Raw genomic sequence first — 14,035 nt, 5'->3', positions numbered from 1 at the left:
TAATCGAGGCGTATTTGTTATGACGATAATAGATATATCGTTATCAATGTATTATGATTTTGGATTCAATATCACACAATATTAATTGAATAGCATTGTACATACATGCATACTTTGTACAAAAGTCGATTGCTTGGGTACCTCTGTCCCATTCGTGTTTCTACCATGAAGCAGTTGTGTTTGTATGGCTATGTTTCGGTTTGAAGAGTGGGATATGGCGTGAATTTACAGGGTACAGAGGAATGACATCTGAGTCCTCAGGAGTGGCAACGCATGGGGGGTATCATGAGCGAAACAGTATACTCTGTTATGTCCATGGTACTGCTCATGTCTATAGGTGACGGTTACCACTTTCCATCAGGTGGGCCATCAGCTTGTTTGTCATTCTAAGTTGTATGTTTAAAAAAAATACAAAAACAGTAATAGGGGAATGTTAAGCACGTAGTAGAATTCTCTCCGAGACAAAAAGGATATAAAGATGACAGAAGACCTACCACTTAGGATTTCAGATTTTCAATATATTATGCAAGCATTCTATATGTGGTAATGGATGTTTCACTCGTCTATTAGGTGAGGCCTCCTATTTTTTTTTTTCTCATCCGCAAATGAAGAGAACCTGAACTTACTTACTCATATTTACTAAACACTATTTGAGCTGTAGAGATACCTTACAATGTTTTTTACTCTTTTCAAAAATATAAATTGAAAACCTATGTTCAGCCAGTTCCGGCAGGAGTTAATGAACTCAAGTAATTGTATAGGGTTATGAAATCATAATTACCGTGAATTATGTAATAATAAATTTATTTAACAAATATTTTAAAATATCATTTTGAATATAGATACAAAATAAATGCACAAAATGCAAATATCGGTGTTTTATCTAAAATTCATATAGTATCTACTTAATATACCACAGTATTGCAATTAAAGAAAATTTATCTCAAGATAGAGCAAAAATTCATTTCTCAAAACAGTCTTATAAAGTATTTCGTCTAAACTAGAGAAACAATATAATATACTTATTACAAAAATACAAAATAGTTGAAACTATAAGTAACAATATAAGTAGTATTATTATAACACATTTTTTAATAATAAATCTGCAAAAAATATTGTAGGTAAATAATAACTATATATAAACAAAACAAGGTCTTTGATTAAAATATTATAATTTCAACATTTAAATACTCGGAAGTCGATGGTTACCACTTTTTATCAAGTGGGCTGTGAGCTCCTTTACTATTCCAATTGATGAAAAAACCTCTTTTGCCGTAGGTACCGGGGTCTAGATTTAGTGCTCATAAAAGCTTAGAACACCTGTCTCTAAATTGCCAATAAATACATATGGTACCACCGGGGATGCTTTTTATTGTACGCATTTTTCAAATTTTTGCAAACATAAGATTATTAGGATCGTTTACATATTTTATAACATTTTCTATAACAATTTTTCCTCATTCAACAATTGCCACGTGTAATATTAATCACAATAAATTTCATAAAGACATGATTTTAAGATTAGATGTCGTTATAAGTAGGTAAGTATACTACATTATATTAATTCTCGCCTTTCATGGATAATCTGGCCGAGCTAAACCTTATTCCAATGTCATAAAGTTTGGTTTAAACATCATTATTACAAAATAATAAATACATACAGGGTGTAATAAAGAGAATACCAATCCAATATCCGGTGATGGTCGTTAGTACTTATAAAACAGGTTCACTTACCCGGGCAAAGTCGAAGGTCGATGTGGGATACAAACGAAATTGATCCTTCATGCAAACTGCGCGGTAATGTGACCGATTTAAGTCGAGCGGTAAAAATTATATTGATATATCTACATGTTCCTCGAAATAAGTTTTTCAGTTTTATTAATCGTCGTAGGATTTCGAGCGGTTATAAATTATAACTTTTATGTTTCACTCTGCAGATATGTCGTATGTACTAGTAAAGTATAAATCTATTGGGGTTTTCCCAAGAGACTACAGTAGGGGTTCTTCAAAAGTGGGGTAAAGAGGTTTCTTCAGGGTTGGAAACGTACGTGCAATGCCTTTAGTATTGTAAGTAGGAAGGGGATTGTTGGTAATGGAGTCTAAAAGCCCAATTGCCAGCAATATAGCTAGTAAGTCAACCTCCATGCGGTTTCCCCAGGAAACCATCGTGGTTAATTTTTGTGGAATTCTTCACCAGACCAGAATTTTCCTGACCAGCTGCCATTCTGACCTACCATCTATATCTGTGCCCCGCCAACGTATACCCACCCATAGCGCAGGCGGCGATACCATTCTATCAAAAATAAAAAAAATAGAAAAGTATTGCAGGTGTTCATAGGTTGCGATAACCGTTTGCTATCAGGCGGGCCGTATTTTTGTTTGTCACCTCATATATATGTTATAAAAATATAGAGATAGAAAAAAAAAATAGAATTCAGAAGTATACAAGGAAGTGTTTTACCAATGTAAATAAATACTATTCCCAAAGAAAAATCGATCGTAATCAACAGATGCGTAGCGTTAATATGGGAGGCTTGAATTCTTTCGTCTTTTTATATGCACGTTTCTTTGGGAAAATGTTCATTTTCACCGATAAAGCATTTCCTTAAAAGGATGCTAATGATTTCGATCTCATTCTGTATAATGTATACGGTTATATAAAAAACGACGACAAAAGCGGTATATTCCGTGACCGCGACGTTTTCATTGTAGTAATCTTTTTATATTAGCGTGTGTGGGGTTGTTTATGTAGATGATAGGGCAGGGTGTGCGCAAAACAAGGCAAGATAATTATTTTCTATTATATAAAGCCATATAAAAAATAATCCTGCTGTATTTAAATGTGTACGGTAGTGAAATGTGTATTATTTTATAAATACAGGATTAGTTAGTACACGACAAAGGCCTTGCTTGATATATTGTTTTGATTATGGGAAGAATTTAATAGTAGCGGTGTTTTTGAGCAATGCTTATTCGTGTGCCAATTTTAGAATTAGCTTTTTTAGTTTTTTTTTTTTTCTATTCACACAGTTCACAATAAAGTTTATCATAGTAATGGTAATTGGTATTAAACCAATGGCAAACGTTGCATGCATGATGCATCAGAATACGAGTAAATGGTTTTTCTTTCATGTCAATAACAAAATATAGTTCTTTAAATATCTTAAAGATATCTTGAAGGTAAACATTTTTAATGTTGGTACACAATTTTCATAAGACAAACATTTAAAATTACTACACAGTCTGTTGAAGAAAAAAAAATATATTGAATGTGTCTTTTGTAGTTTGTGTTGATGCCCAATAGTAGTAAACATGAAATATCGATTAATTGATTGATCGTTTTGTTATTAAACATGAAAAAAATTATATTTAGATAATGTTTCTATTATAATTTCAACAAAATGTGGTTACCTTTTCATTAAGTTTCATTAAAACAGACTATGGAAGTAAATTGATTTCTACGACATGTTGCTGCGCCGTGCAGTTTTTATTTTACGCGGTGCGGGTGACATCCGACGGTATAAAAGGAATTAGGTTCAGTGAAATTTTTGTACTCTAAATCAATCATATTTGATACTTGGTTAGGACTGAAATGATTTTTTAAAACACAGAGCTACATTTTACTATTACATTCTATGGTTTTAGTGCCTTGTCACCCCGCTAACGTGATAATGCGTAAAATACTTTATTGATTAGCATCGAGTGCCAGATATTTTCTAATACAGTTACAAGATATATCTAATATAAAAATACTTGAACTAATAAAATATATTTTGATATATAATAAAGAAAACTAAAAAAACCTAACATGTTGTATAATTCAGCCTTTTTAATTTTTAACTTCTTAGAAACCTATATTATTTAAAAGTGTTTGATTATGTATATTTGTTCACAAATCATTATTCACTATAAACCTATTACCTTCCGAATGCTTGCCAGTATACTTGTAATGGATTTTACCGTAGGCACCTGAAAAAAAGCAAGATGTAAGTAATATAAGAGTTATTAGAGATAGCTTGTACAAAATCATCCCTATTATATCTCGTATTCTCGTATATATATATTTTTCGCCAAGTCTATCACCTGTCGTTTCAGAATCTTGTTTAAATCTGTATTCTTATAAATGAAATAAGTAGTACATTTATAATTACATGATACTCATTTTTTGTATGAATTTAGATATATTTACGTGATAATATTTGATAGGCTTGAATAACATGGGACATACTTGTACCATAATCCATTGAGGCGAAGGCGCGGGAAAGAGTTTTATAAATTTCAAATGTGGCTAAGATAATTTTGTGCAAGTTATATTTATACTGTCTTGTTATCTTCTAGCAAAAAGCTTTCGGGTGAATGATCGACATTCACACATATATTTACACATTTTGTGAGTTTATACGACTCTATTTAAGCGTTAAAATATATATATTTATAAATGCAACGATACACACTTAGAGCATAATATTTAGATAACGTGTCTACTTATAAATGCTTCGATAAAAACAGCCTAACTTTTTGAAATGGCATATTTTTAAAATTATATTACTTTTGAAATTTTATTATATTTACAACTTAAAATGGCAAACAACTTGATGGCTCACTTAATGGAAAGTAGCAGCCTAAGCTATTAGTAACTTTTAGCGCACACAGATTTTTATATTAATATAATAAATCAAGAAATCTTTCAACGCATCGAGGCAACGTGCCTGAGGTACTGACAGTATTACCTCTCTAGATAAGACACCGTTGTTTTATATTTACTTAGCAATATAATATTGATTCAGATTTTTATATACTCTAGAACAGATTGAGCAGTTCAAGCATAGTATAAAAAAAGACGCATCAGCCGACAGTAGACTGTTTTCGATAATCTACGAGTAGATGGACATATGAGTACATATTTATTTACATTTTATTGCACCATTTCAAAAAATAATAAATACAGTAAATGTTAATAGGAAGTGATACAAAAGACTAATATTTGCCTATAAAATTAAACTAACACGTACTTCTATTAAATTTGCCTAAAAGGATCTAAAAAGTCTTGTATTAAACTATAAATAGTGACGTTCTTGACAATCTTCTTGTCTTAGCAATTTCATATATTTTGTATCTTATTTTATCTGAATTTATTTACTGTAAATATTATTAATTATACAATCTCGTACTAAATCTTTCTTTCTTTCACTCCTTCTGAATTTATATATATAAATATCATCAAGCCCACATCTTTTCTAAACAACAGTGTGTTGCAATAAAAGTCTATTATATTTTCTTGTGTGCAATAAAGAATAATAAAAATGAATAAAGAATATCATAAAAATATTAGCTAGAGAGCAAGAGCGTCCTAGTTATTTATTATTTCGTTCAAAAAGCATCATGAGATCAAATCTGGCTTATACTATAAAATTGTATCAATTACTTTGCGACAAACTATAAGGCAATCTTTAAGTAACAAAATAAATCTCGAAAGTGGCGACAGGCGCACGTCTGTGTCGTGTTGAATTCGAATGTGAAACTTACATTTTAAACGATCACACCACACTTAACAACCAAGACACGAACCATCCTGTAACGTCGTGTCCGATTTCCACGTAACCAGGTCTCAATACTACAATCCCCACAACAGAAAAATAAATAGCTGAAAAATTACAAAGTTTGACTGCCCCATCTGGAATTATAGTCGTAAATAAATGATACTAAAGCCGACCCCGTGCCTCTTTCTCATAACAAATTTGTTACGACATAAATCTACAATTATATAGCCGTGTAGGTCCTGACATAGAATAGGCCACCCCTTCCTTTCCTGGGTGTGTTGTAAAGGGCGACTAAGGGAGCTTATGATGGAAAGATGAACAGCAGCATCTCTCTTAAAACATCACCAAAAGCCAAACTGCAGTTGCCAACTCGCCTGTCAAGCGTGGCAACTACTCGAAAAACGAGGGGAGGAGGCTATGTTTAACAGTGGAAAGTTAACGGCTGATACAACAAATCTACAATTAAAAATATATAAAATCTTTATTTTGTATAAATTCAAATACTTTACCATGGAATTTCATAATCTCATAAATAATTAATAGATATCTTATAGTATAATGATTTTAGTTCGTTATAATAGTATTTTTAAATTATCTTTGCAAAATATGCGATTATCATCAATCATAATGATTGATCACCCACCATTGTCCATTGCTGAAAAATATGGAACACCATATTTGGGGTAAGTAATACAGGCGTTTCAACTCTTGAATCCCCCTTTATTTGTAAATGAAATAATTTACCTTTGTGTTTGCCCAACGCTGCAAAGTCAACAGGCAACGGTCTGCGAGATTGTGTTTGGGATAACTGTGACCTGTTCAGGTCATCCACAACTTCGTCTGGCGGACGTCTCACCCGCATGAATTCCCCTCGTGTTGCGGCTTCCCTTTGTTCACTTGCTGACACACGACGCGAGTCCAAAAATCGCAAAAGGGGTAATTTGTATATTACAAAGTACCTGTACAAATAAATTTGTTTTCTTATTACAGATGTTTACATTAAGAGTAATCGAATGGGATTTTTTTCTTTATAGAAAATCAGTAACCTTTTTCTTATTCGGTGTCTTACGAGAAATAAATTGAAAAGCAGGCAATATTTATATTTTTATTTGATCTCTTAGAAGTTATTACTCTAATAAACGCAAATCCTGAATGTATAGACTTTGAAAAAATTACCAATTATTTTATTTATATTGGTTTATCAAGAGTTTGTTGCACGATACATTCAATATGTATTCAAAAATATTATTATGTAGACATTTCTAGTATGTATTAATAGCTTTATCGAAGCATATACGCAATAAACAGAGGCCAAATCCCATTAACATTATGAATGTGAAAGTTTATAAGGATAGATGTATGGATGGATGTTTGTTACTCTTTCACGCAGAAAATATAAAAATAGATTAGAATGAAATTTCGTACACGGGTAGTACGTCCACGTCCTAACTAGATGGTACTTTATGTACTTAATGATTCATGCGAGGGAAGCCGCGTAATACAGGTTGTCAGCAATATAATTTTTAAATCGCTTTTAAAAAAATCTACGTGCCTCTTATGAAGAAGCTGTGAAAGCAGATCATCATCAATGTCATCGTCATCACCACCTTTGACCTCTATTGTCATTTTATTGACATCATAATATTACTACAAATTTATACGCCGAGAACGGCAGGACATGTTTGAGGTATTTATTATAATTTAAGAAAATTTAGTATGTACAAAATTTCAGATAAATGAAATTAATTGAATTATCGTGTATGTATGTATGTTTATGTTCGTATCTATGTTTTATATACATATATTTGTATACGTAAGTAAAATTTGTTTAATGCATTCATGTAAGTATATTTATATAATCATAATGTGCAGTAGTTCTCTATTTTATGTATTATATAGTTTGTGTCAATATAGATATATCTGTAAGTGTTTACGTACAATTTTCTTTTTTTTTTCATCGTATAAATATATTTGTTTTTAAGGTTGACTAGAAGAGAATGCTATAAAGCATTAGGTCTGCCTTTTGTATCAAACATTTTCTTGTAATGTTGACCACATTATAAAGAATAAATAAATAAAAATAACTAGAAATATAAAGGTCCTTTGAAAAAATATTTTCCTCGGTGCGCGTGTAAAGGTACAAAGATAATATAATACTACACTAGTAGTAAAGGAATGTATGTTATTGAAGCTGTACAAAGTACACAAAGATTTGCGGAATTTTTTAATAGATAGGTAACCATAACAACTCACTACCGGACAGTTCCTCCCCATTACATATTATATTAGCCTATTATTACCGTATTGGCTAGGCGAATAGGTTTTATTTATATTTGTTCTTTTCTTGTAAACTGCACTGCGCTTAGTTTTCCTAATCGCTTTTCACACGCTGGGAAAGAAAAAATAAGATAGGAATTTTTAGGTTATAATAAATTTAAGAAAATCGTCGCATGTTAAAAAGGAATACGTAAAATAATTTTAGAATTTGTCATACAACACATTGTTATTGTATTAATAAAAAGACCGACTTCGAACTTGATGAAATTAGTCCGATATGTGAGTTAATAATATAATTTTTAAAATCAATACGTCAAGACTAAAGTGGGATTAAATTATATTTCAATAGATATATTTGTTTATAAGGTGAACGGGAAGAGAAATCTATGATAGCTGTTTGCTATGTCATAGGCATATGTCGCTTACAGCATGAAGCGATAGATAGCAAAATCGAAGGTGCTCCAAGATTGGTCAACTTTCGTAATTTAAAACACAAAAATTTCTTTATTTTATAATAAAATATACTAAAATGGCAAAGGATTAAACAATTAATTTCTGGATTAATTAATACACTTTAAATGACAAATGTTAACCTAGTTGTTTGCATTAATCTCTCAGTGGTAACACATTTACCAAATAATCCATTGCTTAATTAGATACATAAATCGTTGCCCCACATGTTGTATATCACCTGAGTTTTAGATTATCTCAAGATTGAATTGTAGAATTCTGAGATGCGAATGTATTCTGAGCCTACTATAGTATAGGTCCTGAGTGACTCGCGTATGCGGATCTGCCGACGTAGTGCGCTAGTCCGAATAGATTCAAATATGTTGAGTATTAGCTTTTTGTTTGCTACTTTGTAAACGCAGATTTTAGAAGTAGGATAACTAATAAAATAGACCACTTTTTAATGGCGTGTTAAAATAAAAGAAATACAAGTTTTAAGTTGGGCTTTCAGGAATAGAACAGTGAAAACAGTTTTTAATTTAGTGCAGTAGTTTTTGTGTGATCTCGGAACAAACAAAGGCAGACAAAATTTCTAAAAAAATTTGTTTTGGGATCTATTGGTATTAAGATTCCGCATGTTATTTTTTTATATATCTCCCATGTACAGACATCGTATAGTTATAATTTTATAGCAAGATTCTCTGGCGGATTCGCTTACGCGATCGCTGTCGCTTAGGACCTACACTTACTGTTTATGATTACATATTATACGGGTAACTTCAGTACATTGAGTACTTCAAAATCCTAACTTTTGATTTACATAGTTATGATAGGAATATATAGTACCTATTTGGTGTTAGGGCTTTCTAATTTAAAGTACAGAATATATAATAGTATTTAGGTTAAACTAAATACGAGTAGTCCTAAATGTCAATAGAAAGTCATTAAATACTGTTCGATATTTAGGCACTTCTCTAAACTCTAATAGAAACTGTGAATTACTGTTATTATATAATTTAATACGAATTTTTACCTACGACTTCGTCCGTGTGCTGAAATATGTTAATCCACCGTAATGAAGTAGCTTGTCCATTTTAAATATTACGTATATACAAAATTTCATGACGACTGGTCGTGTCAAGGTAATACAAAATTCACTTGCGTATTATAATATTATAAACAAGGATTTAATTTACAACCCGCTAAAAATCATCTTCAAAAATAAATATTTTCGTAATATATTTTTGCCGTCTAACTTCTACTTACATCAAAGTTTATTACTTTTAGTACTAGTAATTACGACTCAACAGTAAAGTAACATTTATTGAACGTATACCTCGTAACTATAAATTATTACACAGTATTTTTATAGATCTAGGATAGTAAATAGAACAAATAATATGTCTAGAGATACAGAAGTAACTTGGCAAACAAAACTTCTACACGGATTTATATTTATGTAAAAACTTTATCAACTGCCCAATAAGTTGTAGTTGCTTTAACGTTGCTATTCAGCAAGAAACTTACCTGTATCGCTGGTAATCGGACTCATCTTTGTCTAAGTCCGAAAGTTGATTCGGACATGCTTTGTTGCTGAGTAGACTCAAGTACGAGAGTGACGGAAAGTGTTCATTCACTTTGTTAATCAGTACTTCTAGGTCGGTTATCTGAAAATATTAATTTATACAGTCTCGAGAGCAAATACGTGAATAAGTGACTAACTAGTCTTGTAAATTGTAACTTAGTTATAAGTGAATTAATAATTTACGCGTACGACTGGGTTATTTTGTATTCGTACTATGACGTACCACATTAAGTGTAATTGCATTCGTATTGTCTTCAATACCAAGTAAATATATAAAAGATAGTGCGTTAATAAAATTTTACTATTACAGAATATTTTTTATACAAGTAATCAAGTCTGTTTTCAAACCCTAAATTAAAAGGCCGGCAGCACACCTGCAATGCCGCTGGTGTTGTGGGTGATCATGGGCGGCGGTAGTCACTTACCATCAGGTGAGCCGCATGCTCGTTTGCCCCGTGTTGTAAAAAAAACAAAAAAAAATTTTCGCAAGTAATTTATTTATATATTTAATTTAAAAGCGAAAAAAAAATACATACATTCTGTTTGAGTAGAATTAATGAAAAGGTATCCAATTTTCGTTAAAATTAATACAGAAAGAACCTCAAAATGATATTTGTAACAAAATGAAACATGTAATAAATTATTTTTTTATTTCTCTTATGGTCGGATATATTATTCATTATTTACATTTTTATAAAGTTCCATTGAAATAGACTATTACGTATTTTTATTTATAATAGTCGAAGAAAAGTGATCCAATAGAACGGCATTTGACTTTGTGTATATGATATATTACTATGTTCTTCTATTGAATTTAAATTTAGTCAATATGTAAAGTTAGAAATAATCAAATAGTCTGTACTAATAGTTAATAAGTATTATGATAAGATTGCCGTGTGATCCCGGCATAGAGTGGGCGGTCCATTTCCAGCTTTCCCATGGGTGTTGTAAGAGGCGACTAAGGGAACTCAATGGACGAGAGATGGGTGCCCGAATAGCACCATTCTTAAAGCATCATCAAAGTCTAACTGCAGTTGTCAACCCGTCTGCTAAACGTGGCAACTACTGCCAAAACTCCCCTTCATGGGAGAGGGCTATGTTCAGCAATGAACAGTTAACGGCCGATATGATGATGATAATGTTAAGATAGGAAGTTACAAGAGTATTAATTTGAATGTAATATTTCTAATTAATGCGTCTTCATAATTAAGTCGTCTACTAATATTTGTATAAGTAAGAACACATTCAATTTGCTTTATATTATGAAGAAAATTTAATGTATTCTGTTTAGTATGATGTATGTAGCAACTGGGTGGCAACGACCTTACAATCTCTACTTTGTACTGAAATTTCAGAAACAGCGACACTAAATTTGTATCTACATATACTTAATAAAACTTAACGCTGTCTGACTGACAGACAAAGCATTGTTTAAAAGCCGGTGTAATAAATAAAAAACAGTCGCTTTAATCTTTAGAACAATAACATCTAGATAGAATGCCTCTCAAAAATTACGAAAAACGTCTAATTTCTTTTAAATGTTGTATTTTTTCAAGTAGTTAAAATTGTGATACATCATACAAATCACAGTGTTATTTATTTACTAGCTTATGCTCACTACTTCGTACGAGTGGATTTTGGAAGTAAAAAAATAGAACATTTATTTCTAAATGGCATAACAAGATAAACCAGATTTTAGGTTTATTGTTAGTCCTTAGATGATATTTTCACTACCAGGTGACATCGTGTTCGATCCGAGACTCTTCAATACTTAGAAGAAAAGTTGACTATTTTTTAGAATGTTTTTTGATACTCAACTTTTTATTCAGATGTAACAAAATACACCCATGAATAAAGAAATGGATTTCGTGGATATATTACACTGAAAAGATTTAAATTTAGAAAGTTGAATCGTGTTTGTACAAGCGAATCTTATCAATTGCAGAAAGATATCTTAAAAGCGATTTAGAATTACATAATCGCGTAACATAGTAATACAGACAAATTGAAGACCTGTTAAAGAGACTTTAAAATTTTACAGATGTTTCTAACGTATTACTAATATTATTATATGAGTCATTAACTGTAACGGTAATATATAATGGGATTAAATAAGCCAAAAAAGGTGAACTTAGTCAACGAAATCAATAGCTTTTAAATTTTTTGTAGTCTCTACCATAACCATCGTGTTCCAGATTTTATCCCTATTTTATAACTCTTAAGGGAGAATTTATTTCTTCAAATTTAAATGGAAGCACCCTCGAGATGTATTATAACAGCCTATTCAATAAAAAGAAATCATAAAAATCAGACCGCTACCCTCTTAAAAGTTATGTGTAATAAGACCACCATAAAAATATACGCGTTGAATTAATTTTTGATATTTGTGGTTGTTGATCATCATCATTATAACAGTCCGTTGATGTTCCAGTGCAGTGTATGATTCTCCCATGATAGGAGAATATTAGCTTATTACCATGTTAATAGGTGGCGTAGTAAACTAAGTACATTTTGATTTTTAACTTTCTACCAGTATTTAGCTTTAAGTTAGTAAGAAAAAAATATATACACACACGCAAATAATCTTTCTGTAATATTAGTTTTTTTGCTACACAATAAAGAATGATAGGCTACAGAAAAAAGTGTTGCAAATTGTGGCGTCACACATGTAAATTATGTAAGCACTGTAAAAGGTAAAAGCGAGAGAAAAATCGTGCGGGCTTCAAATGGCAAACAAGGACGTAGTATTATACATACCACCAATATGACCGTAATTTGGGGGACAAATTATTTCACTAATTAAGGTTAATTACGGTCACATTTTGTTAGGCAAGCAAACCGTACGCATACAGAAAAATTCCACTTAAATCACGTTTGATAAACTATTATAAATTCACAATACATTGAGATAAAATAGAAAGTGAATACAAGATATAAGTGTAAGGGCATAGAACTACTAGTGCTCTAGTAGGTTAAGTACTGTAGTGAACAACTATTATGTTTTGCAGCACAACACTGCAAATGTGTCATAGGTCTTATAGGGGTTTTCCCGAAGAGCACATAATTTGTTTTTATCAATGACGGAAGGGTGTCATTGAATGAGTTATTAATGAGAGAAAAAGAGAGTTCTTTATATAGTTGTGTGGTTTTTATTGGCAAGGCAAAAGAAGAAAATTGAAAACCAACATTATCGCGCACTTTTCTCTGTGTAGGGTAGGGCGGGGCTAAAAGGTCCGCGGGTAAAAAGGTCCACCATGCCTATCTCCGAAACTAAGTGCACGTTAGACAACGGAGTGACCGGTGCGTGAAGGGGACGAGGGACGGGTGCGCATGCCACTTTGCCCCGCGCAGTGCATTTTCTAGAGCCGGCAAGAGTGTACGCGCAAGTGGTGCGAAAATTACACGTAAGTAATGTTTTAGATTTTACTTAGTTTTAGTCTCATTGTTCGATTTTTAAACTTACGAAACATAATTTCTCTGTATAAATATTTAGTGGTATTAAGTTTCACGTAGTGCCATTGTTTTTTTGTTTGCATCACCTTGTTTTTCTACATAACCTAAAACAACAGTCCACCTACCATTGGGGCACAAAGGACCGCGGTGGACCTTTAAGCCCCAAAAAAATTTTGATTCTATGTATTAATTTATATTTTATTTTCAGAATGCGGAATTAAAAAAAACCATGAGCGTGGTACGAAAAGTCCGTTGAGCTGATGAAGCAGAAAGAACCTCTGATTTAGTCGCAAATGAAGATAAATCAATAAGGCATAGTTTGTCATGATTTAGATTTTTATAGAACTTCATTGAAGAGATTCATGGCGCGGTTTTAGGAAAATCGAAGAAAAGTCGATCCAATAGAACTACGGCATTTGATTTGTGTTTATGATATATTACAAGAAACTTCTCTCTGAATTTATTTACAATATGACACTTGAAAAATCTTTCACTAATAGGCCCTAAAGATGTTCGTCGATTGGCTTATGAATGCGCTGTAAAATATAATTTGAAGATTCCCATGAGGTATGGCACACAAATAAGATGGCTGGAAAGGACTGGCTGACGGGATTCTTGTCAAGGAATGACCGTCTCTCTATCGTGGCAACTACTGCCAAAACTACTAGTTTGAGAGAGGCCATCTTTCAATCGAACGAACGTTTGTGAATATTTTGATAAATTGGCACAC

General features: G+C 31.9%; 1 protein-coding gene across 4 annotated transcripts in view; it reads right to left on the bottom strand.

Annotated features, from left to right (window-relative positions):
- Nucleotides 1-1,314: 1,314 nt before the first annotated feature.
- LOC113515632 (leucine-rich melanocyte differentiation-associated protein-like) overlaps nucleotides 1,315-14,035 on the bottom strand; it is a 40,209-nt gene continuing 27,488 nt past the window's right edge. For all 4 annotated transcript variants that reach the window (XM_052893232.1, XM_052893229.1, XM_052893230.1 and 1 more), the window contains 3 exons: nucleotides 9,795-9,934; nucleotides 6,285-6,499; nucleotides 1,315-3,969 (listed from right to left, as the gene is read on the bottom strand). In XM_052893232.1, the coding sequence (XP_052749192.1) occupies nucleotides 3,890-3,969; nucleotides 6,285-6,499; nucleotides 9,795-9,934 (435 nt within the window). In that variant the 3' untranslated portion in view covers nucleotides 1,315-3,889. The remainder of the gene's footprint in view (nucleotides 3,970-6,284; nucleotides 6,500-9,794; nucleotides 9,935-14,035) is intronic.

The sequence above is a fragment of the Galleria mellonella genome, unplaced genomic scaffold (assembly GCF_026898425.1).
Source record: "Galleria mellonella isolate WM207_F2 unplaced genomic scaffold, CSIRO_AGI_GalMel_v1 utg173, whole genome shotgun sequence".
Classification (NCBI taxonomy): domain Eukaryota; kingdom Metazoa; phylum Arthropoda; class Insecta; order Lepidoptera; family Pyralidae; genus Galleria; species Galleria mellonella.
This window is presented reverse-complemented; position numbering and strand designations above follow the sequence as displayed.